At 38.5% G+C, this 20,522-nt stretch overlaps 1 protein-coding gene and 1 long non-coding RNA gene across 2 annotated transcripts in view; one reads left to right on the top strand and one right to left on the bottom strand.

Annotated features, from left to right (window-relative positions):
• The first annotated feature begins 7,835 nt into the window (after positions 1-7,835).
• The window catches only part of LOC147795675 (uncharacterized), a 32,393-nt gene continuing 19,706 nt past the window's right edge, over positions 7,836-20,522 (top strand). Inside the window, exons 1-2 of the mRNA XM_087131251.1 lie at positions 7,836-7,995; positions 13,879-13,999. Coding sequence (XP_086987377.1) covers positions 7,927-7,995; positions 13,879-13,999 — 190 coding nt within the window. The 5' untranslated portion in view covers positions 7,836-7,926. The remainder of the gene's footprint in view (positions 7,996-13,878; positions 14,000-20,522) is intronic.
• Positions 15,942-18,223, bottom strand: LOC147795677 (uncharacterized). Its single transcript, XR_015423665.1, has 5 exons — positions 17,588-18,223; positions 17,323-17,415; positions 16,992-17,094; positions 16,778-16,859; positions 15,942-16,551 (listed from the first exon to the last, which is right to left on the bottom strand). It is a non-coding gene; the product is annotated as an uncharacterized LOC147795677 (long non-coding RNA).

Genomic DNA, 20,522 nt, shown 5'->3' with positions numbered 1-20,522 from the left:
TACGTCTGTTGGAGCCCAATGCAATTTACCTGCAGGACCAGGTCATGCACACAAAAGGGGCGATAGGTTGCCCAGCATGAATGAGAGCATAGCCCTACAAGTTTAGGTTAATTGTAGAAAGTACTAGGTAAAATTATGTTTTTAATCATTTAAGGGGAAAAACGCAACAACAGTTAAAGGTCCTCTGTAACAAAATGGAAATGTTCAACCCCTCTCCCGGGTTATTCAGTTCTGCTTCTGAACCCGCACTCTAGAACTTTTTCGTATCGAAGCTTTGGAAATTAGAACTCCTGGTCACCAAGATTAATTCAAAAATGAAAGTTTATATTAGTGGTGAGACAAGCCTCTGTAAAATGCATTATTAGGTACAGTGTAGACTGTTTACAAGCCAGCTATTGCTGATTGAGACTGCAATAAAATTAAGCTTAGTTTGCAAAGTTCAAAGTGTGGGTACTGGGCCACAAGCGAGTGTGGTTGGAACTGTGCTCCCTTGGGGCTTACAAAAATCAGCTATTGTAGCTGAGAGAGTCTGAGATCAATTACCAGTTAAAAAGTAACTAGGTAAACATAACTTTACCGGAATTAAAGTCGACAAGGAGAAGTTGGCGATTTTTTGTAGGGTCATTGTTTATAAACTCACCTGAGAGCCAATGGTCACATGAAAAGAATCAGTATAGTTTGCTGGATAAATTGGAGATTACGCCATCTTAACACATGCTGATTTTGGATCATTGTTTGAATATTTTTGTCAGAAGTGTTGCAAAACATCAGGAACATGGCAGTTATTGCACGCGTTAATGTGAAGTGGGATGCATGGCTATTGTAATATCGCAAGAGGGCGCACTAACTAAGCACAGTGGGTTACAACAGGCTTACACAAATCATGACACAACTTTGATAACGACTGCAAGCAGGACATGAGTAAACAGTTATCATAGAATGTAACTTTTGTTAATATTCTAATGAATACTTATGTTTGACCTGGCATACCTTAAAAACACACTTTGGCGTAAAATCGCTTGCATCTAGAGCAAAAAGGTTGATTCCATTTTTAGACAAATGAGGTGCATATCGGGTTGAGGGCATTCATGTTCACATCTTTCAAATTGTCGGAGGAAACAGAGTTGATCGCCACCCTGATGTAAAATACTACTAACAGCAGTAATGAAGTACTGGACCAATGTTTAAAAAAAGAAATAAACACACCGCCACCACCACCACCCATTTTTAAGATGTGACAGTGGTTTAATACGCTTTGTTAGTCAGTACTCACCATTCTGGCCGAAGATGAAACTGGCACAAACGCAGCTGCAAGAGCCACCAGCTTCCACATGGTAGTCATTCTCAAAATCTGGGAAGTCAAGTCTCTGAATGGAAATGGACCAAATGGCCAGGTATACTCGAAAGAGAAAACCACCGTGAATGAAAATCTCGTTGTTGAGTGACTTTATATGCCTTCCAAACTTTAGAGACATTCTGACTTTTGTTACAGAAAAACTATAGGCTAATGGAATTTATCAATACAATTTGATTAGCTGGTGCAGTTTTGGTTTCAATAGCAGGTCCCAAACATACAAAAGTTTTACTTGGTTCTTTTTAATTGATGTTACAGGATTTGTTTGGACTGCTGGGGAAAGCCGATGCAGTCTGCATTGCTCAGCCTTGGGCAACACTTGAAAAGACAGACAGACAGACAGACAACATCATAAAAGTTGGGGCAGGCTAATAGTTAACGCAGTCATGATACCATACCTGCAGAAACTGGCTAGAAAAGGACGACTACTGCCTTCAATGACTTTATTAATTAATTTTCGTAGTTAGCATTCGTTACGCCTGCCCCACAATCCCAGGGACAGATGCTCTCAAATATGGTTCCAGAAGAGCAGTGTACATATTGTCTATGTTTATAGCATTTTTTTACGAATCATTCCGAAGGCACACATTCAGAAATAGGTGTAATTAAAACTGTTGGGAACTTGCTGGTACTGGGAATTGAGAGTGCACCTTCACGAAGCACCCACACAGAGGAGACTGTATAGGAACCTATATTCAGAAATCTGATGGGCAGAAAGTAAAAAAAAATGTAATCAAAAGAAACAAACAAGTGGAAAGAAGAAACACCGTCTAACGACTTATTGAGCAGATTACGTGGTGGGATAATTAGTTTGGGTGAGAAATATGTGCAGATTCGTTTCGTTTGTACAATGCTGTCTGATTTAGTAGAAATCTGTGGAAACCAGTCATGCACAGAGACGAACATCTTTATCATTCCAATACAAATAGACAATCACTTCACCATTGCGCTTTGTATTTTTATACACCCGCTGGAAATCAGCACTGTTTTCCCTACCTTTGGGAGCCAGAAAATGTTGTTGGCGTCAAAAAAGCAACTTGCTCTTTTTCAGCATGGTTCTCAAAAGCCAAAAACGAAATAACTGTCTCCACAGCAATGAAGGCTTTGAATGGAATAAAATGACACAGTAAATAGTCGTGTGAGAAAGTCTAAGCAAATTCAGACAAACATTAATTTTCGAAATGAAAATAACACTTTATTAATGATTTAGTGTTATTTGTAATAACACTAAATTATAAATAATTTTATCTCTAAACGATTGGGACATGTTTTACCCCTGCTCAGATTTTAACTAATAAACTCAACTCTGTCCAGTGAAGAGACCAGGCATTCATAAGGAATCGTCTCGCTGAAAAAAAGTAAAAATTGTTCCTTTTATTCAAGTGTTTCCACCTCGATTTCTAAAAGAAATCAATAAAGTAGCACGGACATTATCTACTTGGTGAGGCTTACTTTGTAGCTTACTGGTGAGAAATTAAATTAGTAAGTTGGACACAATTACAAATAAGAAACAAATAGAATTTGAGATCATTCAGAAAAAGTGAGATTTCCATGATTGTATGCTACGTTTTATTTCCTACTTACACGCAGTTTGTAAAGACTCAACCTCATATTTCTGGTTTTTCATCGTTTTTGTCAACGTAAAAGGCAGTTATTCCACATTGTTGTATACTTTTGCGTTCCCTTCGGTATCAGGCAGGCGATAGCATTCTTATTATTTATTCACTCAGGGTCAACAATTTACTAACAATAAACCAGCTGGTTTATTGTGGGTTTTTATTTATTTATTTTTTTTTGTTCTTTGAAGCTCAAGGGTACATGCGTACCACCCTGTGTGCATTGGGCCACACGGTGAAAAAGTACAAATTTCCTGTCTTGGGAAAATTGCTGTTGATTTCAAAATGACGGCTGGGTGTTTTTCTAAATTTTCCAACCAAACGGTTCATCGTTGCCGTGTTCAAGCACGCCCGCTGGCTTTCCGCAAAGGGACGGATGGCACAACTCAGGAAGAGCTAAAGACAGGAAGAAACGCTCGCCCATGCCAGCCAATTTGTTGCCTGGAAGACTGGAAGCTTAATACCTTGGTTTCTTGGCGCTGTTGTTAACGTATTTCCATGGGCGTTACCACGATGACAATCACGTAGAATTACCACAGATGTATAAACCACATACCACCATTCTTGCGCGTATAACTAGGATTTTGAAAAGTATGGGCAAATAATAGGCGAGATGATGAATGGCAGCGCACGCTCACTGTCTGCATTTATTTACATGAGCTCCAAAATACGTTCACTTTATTGAACTTTGGTACTGTTTTGCCTTCTTGTCAAGTGTCAATCTAGGTCAATCTACATAGGTGAGTTTAAGTAAATACAGGATTTTTTTAACAATCGGAAACAAAATTGCTTCATACAATTTTAAGGTTGGAATTCTTCAACTGTGCGTAAATTCCCTATACCGAGGGGTAAATTTGCCTATGGTTTTTATTTTAGTAGGGCACCGCGCAGATCATAGAGTACCCCTGTAGATTCAAATAGGATCTGGTGGTCTATGCGTGTCTTTGAGAATCACTTATGGGTGATAATACAGTGGGTGGTGCCCCTTGCATTGGTGAGTTAATACGCGCATCAAGAAACAACGTGTTTGTACAACGGAATTCATTTTAAAAAAGAAAAATTGTACCTGCAATTCCCTTAATCAGCGCACAATGGTCACTGAAGCCACCAGTGGCCATTTTACAATTCCAAATACAGAGATAGCAAAAAAGCGTTCTTGCCACTGTTAACCAAATTTGTTTAGGGAATGACCAGTTGCAGTGCCAGCAAGCCAACCATCGCTTTTGTATTCGGCACGATGAAATTGCCACCTGTGGGTTCAGTCGGCGGAAAGGCACTGCAAGTCCGTATATTTTATTAAGACATCTGCAGTTTGCAACAAACGTTGCAAGTTTTAATTCCAGTGTTTCGTTTGCAATCAGTGGTGATTTTAGAAAATGCAAATTTAAAAACTGATCAATTTCGCTTTTTCTCTTTTGAAGATTTTCCCCGAGTGTGTGGCTGTGGCAGCATGTCACATTTTTTGTGCCTCTGTTTGCAAAGTGCATGGAATGTTTGTTGTAGCTTTTTTGTTCTAAAACCCAATATCCTTAACCCCTATATTGTGTTTAGTCATGTTCAAATTTAAAACAAAACGAAGAGTTCTGGCTTTCAAATAGGAAAATATGCAATTGCCATGTGCTTATTGCCATGTTTTCATAAATGATCCTCTTGCATTAGCCTAATCCAAATTTACAGTTGTGAGGTTTTCGTCTTAATTGTTAAACTTACATCTTGTTAAGGAGAAACGACAGAAAATCCATTGGATTCAAATAAAATAATCTACTCCTCTCAGTCGTTTTTACTGTTGTCTATTTTACAAAGCGTTGCACTGCTATTTAATCTGCGAGATGAATTTTATCCATTGACCAGCGTTGGCCAGCCAGGTATATCTGCATAGTAACTGATAATTCAAGAGTTTAACACCACATACAAGCAAGTTTGGCGAGTGGCTAACGTAGCAACCACAAACCTCTGTCTCTTTAATTGAAGGCCATGTTTTCAGCCTTGGAATTGCAAACTCACTTTTCGAAATCCCTCTTTCACCGTGGGAAATTATTTTAAATAATTAGTAAGTTTCTAAACAATATATTTGTTCAGTAAAGTTATTCATGAATTTTCTTCTTTTCAGTTATACTAGAAGAATGTTTAATAACGGGAAGATTTAACACTGATATTAAACTGAAAGTAGCCTATATAAGCTAACTCCGAATTTTAAAAAGAAATGAAGACAGAAGAGTAAAAGAAAAACTTTAATGGGGGTGTCTACTTGTCTCTAAATTCGTTTCTCTGGTCGTGTTCATGAGTGGATAATGTATTTAATGAATATACGACAAAACTTATATAAAACGGACGAAACTAGTTTATGGTGTCGCCCCCGTCCCTGCTTTTCGAATTCCCATGGCAGGGCAAGTCTTCCTACATCCTTTCCCAATCCCATCAATTTCCAACACAGATTTACGCCACTCGTGGGAAAGCAAGTCAAGGGAGCAAGGGAGATGAAGTGATTGACAGCTTTTGCTAACAAACTGGAAACTCGGAACGTTCTGTTTGTCTCTACATAAACCAAAGCAAATCCTGATGTTTCTTTGACCACCCTCAGAATGCGACACCGTGTACAACCAACGCCTAATATAAACGCGTCTTTGCCTTGGTTGTAAATCTGTAAACGTTTGAAATTAAACAACTTTGATATTAATAACTAAACGTGTTTGTTTTAAAACATAACACCTAACACTGCAAAGCGTTCATAATGTTTGAACAAGAGGGCATTTAAAACGGCGTTAAAAACATTTATACATTTTTCGTTTTACAGTGTAGTCCCAGAACTCGCTAGGATTTCCTTCCACGTCATAGGTCTCTTTTCTGCCTCGCTATAGTTTGTGACTGCTTCACCCTTTCGCATATGTACAACCATTTACTGCCAGAAATCCACTGTTGCCCCTACAGACACTCTACTTTAGGGCAAGTACCTCTCGACTACATTTAACAAATGGTTCAGTGCCTCGACCCTGTCATGTGCTGACCACATTCTAGTTCGATCAGTACAGTGGTTCGGAACACACTTCTGGTCTGGTCCAGCTGTTGATCCCATAGCATTGCCCTTGTGCTGTGTTCACTCTTTCCGACTGCAACCTGCATGCCGCATAAGTAACTAATTTCGCCACTTCAGTGTTACACCATTTTGCTAAGACAACACACTTCTCCTTGTTTCACAACCAAACTAAGCAATGAAAGAGATTGGGAACAATAAACCAGCCAGTTTGACTGTCATCCAAAACCTTGTATCCAGCTCACTTTAATAAATGATTGACCCTGACTGAAACAATAGTAGTAATGCTATCGCCTGGCTGATACAAAACTTTGAAGTTGACAAAAAACAATGGAAACCAGAAATACAAGGTTGAATCTTTACAAGCTGCGTATAAAGTAGGAAATAAAATGTAGCATATAATGATGGAAATCGCACTTTTCTGAATTATCTAAAATGTTATTTGTTTCAGATTTGTAATTGTGTCCAATTTACTTATTTCATTTCTGGTCAGTAAACTACAAATTAAGCCTCACCGAGTAGATACTGTCCGTACTACTTCATTGTTCCCTTTTAAGACCAAAGTGCAAGCACTTGAATAAAAAGAACAATAATGTTTACAGCAAGACGATTCCTTAAAAGAATTAATTGGTTAAAATTGTGGGGTAAAAACATGTCCCAATCCTTTAGTGTTAAAATTAAAATTTAGAACAAGTGTTATTTTCATTTTTAAAGTTAATGATTGTCCGAATTGGCGTAGACTCTCTCAAACTACTATTTACTATGTATTTTCATTCCATTCCAAGCCTTCTCTGGTGAGGAGATAGTTATTTCGTTTTAGTCTTTTGAGAACCATGCTGAAAAGGAGAAAATTGTATTTTTGACGCCAACGACACTTTCTGGCTTCCAAAGGTACGGAAAACAGTGCTGATTTCCAGCGGGTGTATAAAAATACCTAGTGCAATGGTGAAGTGCTTTGTCTATTTGCACTGAAATCATTAAAGATGTTCGTCTCTGTGCATGACTAGTTTCCACATATTTCTACTAAATCAGACAGCATTGTACAAACGAAACGAATCTGCACATATTTCTCACCCAAACTAATTATCCAACCACGTAATCTGCTCAATAAGCCATTAGACGGTGTTTCTTCTTTCCACTTGTTTGTTTCTTTTGATTTCAATTTTCTACTTTGTGCCCATCAGATTTCTGAATATAGGTTCCTATACAGTCTCCTCTGTGTGGGTGCTTCGTTAAGGTGCACTCTCAATTTCCAGTACCAGCAGGTTCCCAACGATTTTGATTACAACCGTTTCTGAATGTGTGCTTTCGGAAGGGTTCGTAAAAATGCCATCTAAAAACAAAGACGATATGTACATTGCACTTCTGGAACCACATTCGAGAGCATCCGTCCCTGGGATCTCGGGACAGCATTAACGAATGCTAACTAAGAAGATTTATTAATAAAGTTTTTGAAGGCAGTAGTTGTCCTTTTCTAGCCAGTTTCTGCAGGTATGGTATAACTACTGCGTTAATTATTACCCTGCCCCAACTTTTATAGCGTCTGTCTGTCTTTTCAAGTGCTGACCAAGGCCTTGCTGTGCAGACTGCATTGGATTTCCCCTGCAGTCCAAAAACAATCCTGTAACATAAACTGTAACTGTAACTCAAAAAACCGAATAAAGTTTTTGTATGTTTTGGACTTGCAATTGAAACCATTAAAGAGCACCATCAAATCAAACAGAGCGTCGATGACAAAATTATGCAGGCATGACTTTCTTGGGCCTATAGTTTAACTGTAACAAAAGTCAGAAGGTTTCTAAATGTTGTAAGGTATATAAAGTCACTCAACAACGAGTTCTCCATTCACGGTGATTTTCTCGATCGAGTACACCTGGCCATTTTGTCCATTTCCATTCAAAGACTTGACTTCACAGATTTTGAGAATGACTACCATGTGGAAGCTGATGGCTCTTGCAGCCACGTTGGTGACGGTTTCAGCTTCGGCCCTAATGGTGAGTAGACTAACAACGTTTATTAAGCCACTGTTACATCTTACAATGGGGGTTGGTGGAGTGTGCTAGTTTCTGTTGGTTGGGCATTGGTCCATTACTTCATAACTGGCTTTACTAATGAGAATCCGTGTTTCCTCCTCATTTGTTTTAAATTGGAATCAACCCATTTCGCTAAATGTGAACGCAAATTCGCACAAATCTGTGTTTTTAAGGTATGTTAGGTACAGAATTGGCATTCATCTGAGTATTATCAAAAGTTACATTCCTTGAAATTAATTAATGTTTACATATTTAAATATTCATGATGATTGAGCTGAACCAGTCATTTGAAACATTGCTAAGGTGACAGCTGGGAAAGGAACAGCTGGGAAATGATCAGCTGGAAAGTGAACAGTTTAATGCACCCGTACCTAGGTGCCTTGGAAGACAGATCATCGATCGCTAAAAATTATAAAGAGATAGAGAGAACCTGTTTTAAATGCAGACATAACAACGGAGAAGCAAAGCAGTCGTTAGATCCATTTGCAAAACTGTTATAGATTATATTTTGAACAATGCAAAAAGATTACTTGGGTTTGTGTTTTGGTAGATTCTAATCATGCAATTTCATAACCCTACACTGTCATGTAGGCCAAAATTGTTTGCAGGCTTAATATAACTGTTTACACTAGTCTTGTCCTGCCTGCATTCGTCAGCAAAGTTGTGTCATGATTTGTTTAAGCTTGTGTACTTAACTCCAATGGAATGCTGAATGTTCAACTTTGCATGACAGTAAATGAAAATGAATACTCAATCACCGAAGGGTAAACAGTAAAAGACAGAGTTTCAGCGTGTAACATTGCACATTTGTTGTAATTGCCAACGAAAAAGTTAAATCAAAATCTAAAGCACCTTTGAATTAAGGTGATGCTCGTTGCAAAAGAAAGTCAGATGCAAAAATGTTACCATTTTATGCGTCGTATATGTGTGCCACAATAATATTTATACTTTTGCAAATTAAAAGGCACAGAACATCTTTAACCGTTGTATTTGCCAAGTCTGTGTCATATTAAATGCTTGATTAATCAGCCACAAGTGTTGTTTTTTTTCAAATGCACACTATTCGTAGTTTTGGCGCTATAGCGGGTTGAGAAGATTCATGAGCCCGACTAGGCAACATTTGGAAGACTTGTCAGTGCGATAAATTGTGCAAACAAGTGCGATCAAATAGTATGAAGAAATTTTAATCATCCCCCGACAACAACAAATTTGCCCCATACTGTAAGATGCATTTATTTCATGTTGGCGACGAAAGAGGTCCCAAATATATGAATTGCCTATATGCAATGAATGTTTTTACAATTAATGAGAACTGGTGTGATAAATGGACATAGTTTGACTTATTACCAACATTTAGAAAAAAAAGAATAATTGTGCTTCTAGGTTTCCTTTTGCACCAACAATAATTCAAACCAGACCATAAACCTAAGATGGGAGATATTGGACAATACAACATGATACGCTGCAGGGACACACAACAGTAAGACAGTAAAAGTAAACTGACATGGTTACATGAACCAATTTTCATTATGCAAACTGACAAGGTAGGTTTATAAGTGAAAATATGTCGAGTTGAGAGTCTTGCCAGATCCGTATCGGTTTGTCTAAAAGGACCCAAATTTTGGGATAAGACTGTAATTGGAAACAGGAATTCAAATAGCGCAGTAAAAAACCATGTTTGTATACACACATAAATTTACCCAAGGTTAAATGTTAAAAAGAAATTTATATTTAGTATTCCTTACTTTGCAAATAATGGAGTTGTATAAGTTAAGTGGTCTGTGTTTGATATTTTTGGATAACTTTCGTCTGTGAAATAAGCAGCTTGTTGCATTAAGATGTTGGGCTACCCTAGGTCAGAATGGATTAATTTAGTAGAACAGAATAAGTGTTTTAAATAAAGTTAAATGTACAGTTTTCGACAACAATTTCGAAGAATTTACCACACGACACGTAAATATGTTTACTCCAAGAGAGAGATTCTTATCCAGTTAAATACCTGGGACTTTTGACCCGATTAAGAGGAGCACAACGCCAACTGGGAAAAAGTATTTTGTGTTTAAGTTTTTTTGTCCGGTGCCAAAATTATCATGCAATTTTTGTTAATTAAATTAAATGAGAATTCTTTTAGACAGGAGCCATTCATTCCCTTTACAAGCTCTGTATTTGGATTGCTAAAGTATTTACAATATGATGCTTATGTAAGAGACTCACTGCATAAGTAAAAAGACTATAGGAAATTCTAGGGAAAACATTCATGTATGAAATGTAGCCTGTGGTTCACATTTCAAAATAGCAGGGACCAAATTTCACACAATTCAGCATTCACGATACCAAAGAGATTTTGCTTTATTGGAGTGAAAGAGCTAAGCCAATCAATACGAGAAACACAAAGTAAATGTAGAGAACACCAGTGGCCATAAATGGAAATATGAGGTTTACAGAGAATGCAGGATCCTGCTAAGTTAAAACACACTTTGTGCTCAAGAAAAAAATTGGCGCCAATGTTGCGACGAGTCGTTCCAAGGTGGGATGACACGAGTCCGTTGTGTTGTGTAGGCAGTCGGCAAAAGTAACGGGCAAAGTTCAGCAGAAGAAATGTAACGTAAAAGAATACTTAAGGATCTTGCAAGGTTGATGCTGGTGATTAGTGCCGCAGATGCCTTGGTGTATTTGTGCTGTGTCTGCAAGTCACAATATATATAGCTTGGTTAAGTTAAATTAACATGTGAAGTTGAAATATCTGAGGCATTGACCTAGAAAAATCTTAAAACTAGACAAGGATTTTCCTGGAAATACATTTCCCAGTCCCACACATCGTGAGGTAGGAATCAATCCAGGAAAGCGCAAACTCTTAATCAGAATGGTTATATACAATGTATGTATATATAAAAACAAAATCTAAACCTTGACCAAGAGACAATTCATATCTCTAACTTCTGATGAATTCAACGCATATCAGAATCTACCAAGTATACACAAACCCTGTTCGAATAAACCATAGTCGTCGGAAAAGTATTTCAACATCATTGGTCCAAACTGTAGGACTGCGGTCAGTGTATCACTTACACATGGATGTGATGGGTGATAAGTCCTGACTTACACATATATTCAAAATCTGCTCATATGTCTCAATGCAGTGACAAGCACAACCTATTCCCAGTCTCCGTTAAGTTATTAGTCAAGGTGATTGAAAAGTGCACTCAAACTGCCTTACTTAATTCAGGCAAAGCTTTCTGAGGGAACATCTCTTTTAGATCTAGTCTCAGAAATGTACTGGCTTGTGGAAACTACGAGATACATATATCAAAACTTTCAACATCTGCTTGGACTTCTAAAAAATATCCCAAAGTCCAGACTTCATGTAATCGATCGGTAAACTTCTTTTCCCAATTTAGAACAAGAGTCACAGTGAAAAATACATTAACTAAATTCCAGAAAAGTTACACAATAGTATGAAAGTATATAAATTGGAACTCAAACTTACCTAAGATAGAGAGCCAACACTGGTGAACATAAGCGGAATACTTGGATTTTGAAGTCTGCCAGTCCAAAGAAAAGTAGTGCAGAGTGCAGACAGAGTTCGGCAGGCATGTAGACAGCACAATGGCAAAGCTTGGAATGCCCAGTTTGCCAAAACTCTCGGGCAAACTGCTCCCCACAACATGTCTTTGCCACATGACTAGCTCAAGCTCTCATTGGACAACTTAAAAAGTTCCACACACGACTCCAATACTGATTGGTCATCTAGTATCTAGGCAGATGAGCACTCAGCAGAAGTTTATGGCTTTCACAGCTTGGAGTAAGGTATGAACAACAACTAGGGATTAAGTGTCCCAACATCCTGCTGATCTCCTGAAAATTTACAGGGAGTGTACATACTGCTGTACTAGTCAGAGATTAAAGGAAGTGGATACAAAGAGCATACTGTGATCTTCTAGAAGAGCAGGAACATTAAAGATAAACTGAAGAAAGAGCAGGCTATTTGATGAAAGGAACAGGCAATAAATCTGAAGATTAATCATTGGAACACTGCTTACCAGTAGAAAAGTCAAAGCTCAGGAAAGAACAATTTAAGTACGCAAAAGGAAAACATAGTCATGAAGAAATAACATTTTAAATTGTAACCCAAGACCTCTCAGGCGATTCCACGTATGCAAAACTGCTCTAATGTGTGAATACGAATGGCTTGATTTGCAGTATCATGAGCCTGAGACAGGTACAGGCATACGCCAAGGATAACTGTCTGTTTTCAGTTTATTATTTTAAGACACTAATAATTGCTGACACTGTTAAACCTTTTTTTTTTTTTAATGCCCAAAATGAGATTTCTGATAATAGATCTTGCTGGCTTATCAAATACATCGAGCGGTTCTGCAGTTTGATTGTTTTTTATTTCTGCCAGAAAATAGAAAAACATGGTTATTGATTTGTGTATCATATTTGATGATAGTTACTACTATTAATTTAAACACTTCAGGAAAATACCAGTGACGAACGAGGGCTCCAAAAGGACATAACCAGATTACTTAATGACACGAGTAGTTATACCAGAGTAACCTGTGGCATTTCCATTATGCACTTTGGAAACTCGGTAACAGGGGCAAAACTAAATTGTGCACACTTTTACCAAAAAAATGTTCAAATGCGTTGCTTGATTGAGGAAGTTCTCTCGCTATTTTCTTGCTAAAATCAATAAATTAATCATATTAATTTTAGAGCAAATGGTAGCATAATTCTGCCTAAAATAGGACGAAATCTAATTGAGCAAAGAATAGATGAGCTTTCTTCTTCCTTTAGTATTTTTCTCTTAATTTCCATTGTTGTTACGTATGTTAACTTTTTTGTAAACTATAGGTTGCCAGATTTATTATGAATTATTTTCTCTGATTGAACTATAGATTCCTTCTCTTATCCACGGTGCTTTTGACATAAAACGACTTTGGAGCTCACACTGTGGAAAACGTTCTTCATAAAGATATAACAGACAATTTAAGCAATTCTCACGGGCCTCAACAACCTTATCTGGCGCTAGTAATTCTTGCCACTACATTACGCTCAGCACTTTTTGGGGTTTTCAAATTTTTAATTGTCCGTCTGTTTTGTTTTATGAATACATGTAAATTATCACTTACATTAGTCATAGGGATACCATAAGGAAACATTTATAAGCATCTTATTTGTCCCGGGATCACTTTCACCTATGACACTGTTAGATGTATCAAAGACTGGATGAGAAGAGTTTGCAAACAGCCCGTTGCAAAGTATTAAAACGTCACCTCTGCCATAGTGTAGGAAATCTATCTTAAAGTCAGCATTAGAATAAAACCTTTCGTTCTCATTATCCACCTACTTAAAATAATGATAATGATAAAAGTATCTTTTCAATGTGACACGCTCAGTCGTGGTCGTTTATAGGTCACATCCCAGGAAATGGGGGTATATATCTCCTCACGCTTTTGGACACAGGGATTGGCTATTGAGTCAACTCCGCCGCAGTTTTTCATGCAGCAATAAAGTTTACAGCCAAATGTAAACATCTTTGGGATAACTCTGAGATCCAAAATGCATTCATTAGCACTCATAACATTTTTAAAATAGCTTAAATGTCGTATTGATGTAAGGATCTGCAGGAGCGAAATACATTTTAAACTTTAACTTCAAACATAAGTATAATGAAGATCGCTTCTCAGTGGTTAGTGTCAGTAGGCCTACCCTGCAAAGGTTTCAGATTTCTATTGCTGGGCAAGTCATCACCTTACAAATATCTCATCGCTAATCCTTCTTCCCCCTGTTCCGAGTTCAAATCTCCGCCACTGACCATGTGGATTTTTTGTGAATCAGGAGTCCGATCTCAAAGTCCTGCCGTCCAAGGAGGAGCAGCTGTTGGAACTGTTCAGAGAGGACTTGGCTGAGATGACCCCAGACGAAATCGCCAAGTTTCTCCTTATCGACTCTCAGTTTGGTGAAGTTATTTTAACCTACTTACCTTTTATAGTCAAGGAGCACGGACCCTGAAAAAATGAAAGTTCTCAACCCTCATAACATCTAAGGTCTGACAGCATAACTTGGTGGAATAGACCTTAGAGAACATTTCTAGGTAGTATGTGGCCTCAAATTGTGGTAGCACTTTTGCGCTATACGTAAAAATATTACAATATTTTGAAAATGCGATAAATAATAAAACACAAAAGAAAATTCGAAGTCTTGCTTTAAGCTGCAACTTCTAGCTTCTGTTTTTATTTCATTTCCCAAGAAATGGATAATGAAACATTATAATCCCTTAATCTGTCACAAATGTACATGTCAAGGACTTGGGAGGTCCAAACAATGCTGCCACGCCCATTTTTCGGTTGTAGGGCGGGAACGTGTAACTCATGTTCTAGTGGCTCATCAAATTTAGCGTATTTGTATAAATGGATTCCCAGTTCTTGAACATTTCAGTGTTTTAGGTGGTCAAGGCAGCACTACCAAGTCCATTTTTCATTTACAGAAAAATGCAAATTCCTCATTTGAGGCTTATCCTATCAGATTTAATTAAACTCATACTTTAATTTGAACTGACTAATTGTGGCTGCGGATATGCTACACCACACAGTGTAGCATATCTGCAGCCACACAAGTGGGGCTAACTAATGTCTCCTCATATGAATTCAAATTAAGTTCCTATTTTCTTTCAACCAAATAATATTTTAAGGCCTTAGGTGTCAATAAGGCTTTACCACAGCCACTTTTTAAGTTCCACAGGAAATTTCAAGCCCTTGTTTTGCATATTTCTTTTGGAATTGATACTGCATGGTTGCAATGCAAATTTGTAATCCACTCAAATCTGCATCATACTCCCATTTTCTTACAACAAAGCAACATTTAAGGGACTTTCTTGTTAAAGAAATATTGCCACATCATGTTTTTAAGTTAAAGAATGCAAATATTAGCTTAAGGTTTCTGTCGCTACTGTAATAGTACACTGGCTGTAAATTACTTGTGTCAGATGTATTATGTCAGGCAACTTTCGGGCACATACATGTGGACTAGGAAATTAAATTACATGTAGCTGCATGCTCGACAAAAAAACCCAATCTTCTTACTTGTGTTGCTGGCGTGTAGAAAACCAATTTCTAATTGTAGGCTGCCTGTCCCATTGTGAAATTTCAAAAGAAACCTGTTTTTATCAAAAAAGACAGTTCTTTACAAAAACAGTTGATGCTTTTACTTGTATACTTATGCATCCAAGTCATCCTCACTGTCATCATCCAAAGTTTCCCCTGTCACGTTGTTTGGATTTTCACAATCTTCAGATGCCATGCAAGCACAGGACTCTGTACACGCCAGACCCTCTGTGTGGCAACGACAAACCCTGCATCTACAGAATGAAGTCTTGCAATTGCAGACTGTTAACTCAATTAATCCTCTTAGTGCTGGATCTTTCGTCATTAAAACTGATGTCTGCTTTGATCAATGTCGCTGCCTGATGTATTATTTTCTGCTGGTCGTCACTTGCATTCTCACCGGATGGAACCCCTTGCTTTGGATTAACACTCTGTGCATCCAATGTTGACCTCTGATGTGCAGCATTGATGACATCTTGCAAGCATACTGAGCTTGAGTACACAAGCTCAGACCTTGATGGCCCAAATGTCTGGTGGAAAACAATTCCATCACCAAAGTGGTTTTGCAATCTGTTTTTTAGCCGCTGATTGGTGTATGAGTCAGCAGATTCTCCATGATCTTTCAAACAATCTTTGTACTTTTTCAGCAGTGTTGTCATGTTGAAGGCTTTACCGGCTACAATGTCAGGTGAAATATCTGCAACCAACTCTCTCATTGCAATGTCAAATGTGCTCTCCTGTTTGCTTTCGATGGCAACTTGGCGCTTGAGATTTGACTTGCTCACATATGTGGAAAAGCAGGCTTTGTGATACTTTCCTTCAGCTGCCACAAGGTCATTATTGACACCACGCAGCACCCGCAGCAGCTCTTCATCTCCTCTACACTCAGCAGCATGATAAATAGTTTCACAGACTTGAAATGTGCTGGCCGCTACCATCGATTTCACTTTTTTGTGGGTTAGCTGTTTGCAGAACAGGCACTTCGACCAGTCAGTGGGAGTAGATTTGGATCTGGACACGCGTGGTGTTCCACTACTTGTATTTGAACCCGCACTACTGACTGTGGAAATCTCTGATGGAGTCGGGGAAATGGCACGTCTCCGTTTCAGAAAGTGACGCAGATTTTCCTTGCTTGTGAAGGCCTCATAGCATTTGGAATGCCAAAGAAATGAAAGTTCTGGCAGATGTCCAATGTCAGGCTTCAGACGTTCATACACATCGTCTTCACGGATTTCTAATGCAGAAATCAGTTTGGGTATAGAGGACGGCAGTGGTGTTCTTAGGGACTCATCTGTATCTATCTGGCAGATTACACACTTGTCAAAATTTGTTCGTCTTTTTCTCTTTGCAGGTAGAAGGACAAATGACCCCTCATCATCTTGGCTGTCCATGCTTGTGAGGATGGGCACTATAACATTGAAACAAACATAACAGCAACCAAATAAAATTAATGTTTGAAAGTGCCTTGAGAATTAACCACTACTTTTAACAACACAAATAACAGTATGGATAAATCTTTTTGAAATTATGTATATTTATTTATGAATCAAAATCTATTTCTTTTTAGTATACTGTTAGGCCCACATGTCCAACGTAAACCATAAAAGAAACAGCAATGGGAGTGAAACACACACCTGCAACAACCCTTCTTGGTAGTTAGAAATAATCGCCAGAAGACAACATGGGATGAAGCGACTTGGCAAAGAAGTGACGTATCTGTTAAAATAAGAACGAAAAGGTTTCAGTAAATGTCTGGTCTGGAAGAAATATCAAAAGACCATCTAACTTTTTAAAAACAAATCCCCTATTCAAAAAAGCAACAGCAACATCAATTTGTGAAACACATACTCGTTCTTTTTAGTCCATGACAGTGAACTCCATTTGCTGTTGGCCCGCTGATGAAGATGGGACGATCATGACGAAGCTCTCACAGAGAAAAGACGTCTCGGTGCTGTATCATATGAAAGAAATGATTTTGTATTTTTTCACATGAATGATGTTGTCTCAAGTAGCAATTTAATTTAAGTGCTAAACATGGATACTACCCTTACAATGGTGCCAGTAAGACAGAGCCTGTTATCAGAAATCTTAATCAAGGCCCACATGTTTAATACAAAGTATAAAACACGTAGAAGAAAGGGTTACACCCAAGAAAGAGCGCTGAGAATGAAAAACACACCTGCATTATTAACCCTTCTTGGTCCGTTGGTAGTCAGAAATAATCATCAGAAGACACTATAAGATGAAGTGACATGGCAAAGAAGTGATGTATCTGTTAAAATAAGAACAAAAGGTCTTGTAAATGTCTGGAAGAAATATCAAAAGAGTATCGAACCGTGATCTGACATGGGTTTCCCCAAACTCACAATCCCCATGACCATGGTCATGAACAAACATGACAAATCGTGTTGAAAAAAGTTATGCAAAACACTTCTGGAACCTACCAATAAGCTTGATTGTCCTCTTCAGTCATCAGGCAGAAGTCTGTCGAATGCTGCAACAAATGCCTTAGGCTTTTGTCAAACTTCAGAGACATTTGCAAGTCGAAAACTATGGATGATCTGCAACTAACGTGACTAAGCTATGCTTGCCATGTGTAACCTGATCTGAAACCCAGACCCGTTGCATGAAAAACGAATAGCTCTTTTTCATGTGAGGCACCAGACTATATGCAAAAACCAAACGCTTTATTATTAATAATTTAAAATACTAATATTAAAGTGTTTTTTATAACAAATAACCATTAAAAAATAAAATCTTTGTAGTAAATATTTTATTATAGTTTTAAATGATATAAGTACCAAAACAAATGCGATAAAACTTGCACTAAAAAATACATTGTGTTATAAGCCTAATATGTAAACAGTGTTTGGTCTTTACAGAAATCCCCACTGAAAGAAGGCTTGACTCTTCAAAAAATCACGATTTTCTCAAAAGTGATACCACAATTTGACACCACATACTACCTAGTGAAGATGTGTAAGGTATAAACTACCACTTTATGAAGTCAAACCTTAGATGTTGGGGGTGTTGAGCTAACTCCTAAATTAGAGGGTTTTCTGGACTTTGCTCCTTGACTATTAATTTGTAAATGATGTGCATTACTCGGACACTCTCGATAGAAGCGACATTAAATTGATTGTACACGGACCATCGGTACCGATGGTCCGTGTACAAACCAGAATGGACCAATAAGGAAACAGCGCCCATGGCTTGTGTACTGCCAGAACGTAGCCAATAAGAGTGCCCATGCTCACCTTGCTCCACACCCACAGTGGCCTTCACGATCCAGAATCACAAGCACACAAAAAGCGGGATGCTGACCACAGGGTTTTACGAGCGCTGTGACTGCATGTGTTTTGTGAATTACCACTGCACTGACCTTCAAGGCGGTGGCTTGGTTTGTCAAGCACCCGAATATTCAAACATAAAATTCAGCAAGAGTAAGGAAAAATGAAGAACAGTGCAGTGGGGGAAATTTGCAAACTGCCTGGTGGAATTCGCAGCAAAACGAAATAGAGTAGTGCACACTTATTAAATTGGCTGTAAGGCAACAATATTGAATAATTGGCTCCCCGAGAATGTACACCTGCATGCGCTTTTAATTTTCGAACTGAACAATGTATTGTATGGCGAAACTGAACCATTGCAAACTAGGTATACTCTGTTGATTCCACTGGGCAACACAATATGAGAATCCAGAAAGACTGATAAAAATCATGTTCATTGAATATTTCATTCCTTATTCAGAACATCTTCAGGAACATCTTTAGATGGCTTTCATTAGTCTTTTTTCATTCTGTTCTGAATATTGAAAATTATGAGTTGATCACCTACTGGTTTCCACTAGGCACGCACTAGGCAAATTATACACATGTACATATACAACTGTAAAACACAGTAAAAATTATCCCGAAGAAAGTACTGAAATAATGAAGTCAATGTCAACTGCATTCGCAAAATGTCCCCGGTGTTTTTCATGTGTATGGGGTGATTTTAACATTAATATCAGGAGCCCCCATTCACTTATATCTTGTGGTTAGTTTTATTACCCTTCGTGGGCCAACTGCACCTTTCCCGCAACCAGTGGTAAGCAGGGCTCAAGGAGGACTAGAACAAGGGTGGATCCAGCCTGTGGTTTTATTGCAATCATAGGATCTGATAATTGCCCTTGCAGGATCGAGTACAGATATAAATGCAGTCTTGGTATTTCTCTTCCGTCTTTTCACCTGACGGTCATTCCAGCTTTAGCACAATAGTCCATATTTAGTATATGTTACTGCTCGTCATTATTTCGTCATTCTGTAGAAATATGAAATCCCCATTAACAGTCATTCGTGATATATTTGAGGTTAATGAAAACGGGCGCATACCAGTGAAACTAGCTCACGAGAAAGTGAGAGAAAAGTTGCCGCTCCTCAGCACTTGCAAGACAGGGATACTCCTTAAATCGGTATTCGGCCAGCACATCAAACGGGCGAAACCAGGGAAGAGTAAAGCAAACCCCCGACCCGTGTGGTTGTATTACGGAATCCAGCTAGCCGTCCCAATTGACAGCCCCTGCATCCCAGAAAGCTGGGGAGAACAAAACATCGATGGGACCTCGCCTTTACTGCCCGGAGTAGGCGAAATCATAAACCGAATCATGGTTACACCATGCACACCGCCAGAAGTGAGGAAACTCCATGATGAGAACCGTGCGTTGAAAGAGAAGATCGAAGAGTTATCGAAAGCGCAAGAGGAAGACAGGAAAAATGTCTGCAGACTAAAGAGGGAACTTTCTGAGAAAACTGCAGGCAAAAGGGGAATCCCAACATGCATGCATCTAAAGATGGATGACCTGGTACATGGCGAGGTAGGCCTGTTAGGTCAAGGAACATTTGGATCATGCAAAAGGTCGACGTATAAGGGAATTTCAGTGGTAGTAAAAACTATGCTGAACCCAGAGCATCTGTCTGCTGAGGAGCTCCGCAGAGCTGTGGAAAAAGAGGCACAAACAATGCTGATGTTGGAGGCATCCCCCCATCTCCCCCTCTTGATCGGAGTTAACACCAAGCAACAACCATACAGTATAATAACTCAGTATTGGGGTAGAGTGACGATCTGGAAAGCCCTGAGGGACAAACAACTCCTTGGTGCTATTCCTTGGGTTAACGTCCTTAAGCAGGTCGTGGATGGATTGGCGGCAATCCACAGAAGTCAGGTGATACACAATGACTTAAAAGGTAAGCAAGATCCGTCGAATCCTGCTCCATCGGAACATTTCATTGTTCGATGACATTTTCGTTGTTGACGGCAGCGTAAACGCGATTTTTCATGTTACACCCTATAACAGAACATGTAACATTTCAAACAATAATTGGTGGTCATTGTAAATAT

Source organism: Acanthaster planci, linkage group LG21, assembly GCF_054643075.1.
Source record: "Acanthaster planci isolate LZ-2023a linkage group LG21, COTS_SCS, whole genome shotgun sequence".
NCBI lineage: Eukaryota > Metazoa > Echinodermata > Asteroidea > Valvatida > Acanthasteridae > Acanthaster > Acanthaster planci.
This window is presented reverse-complemented; position numbering and strand designations above follow the sequence as displayed.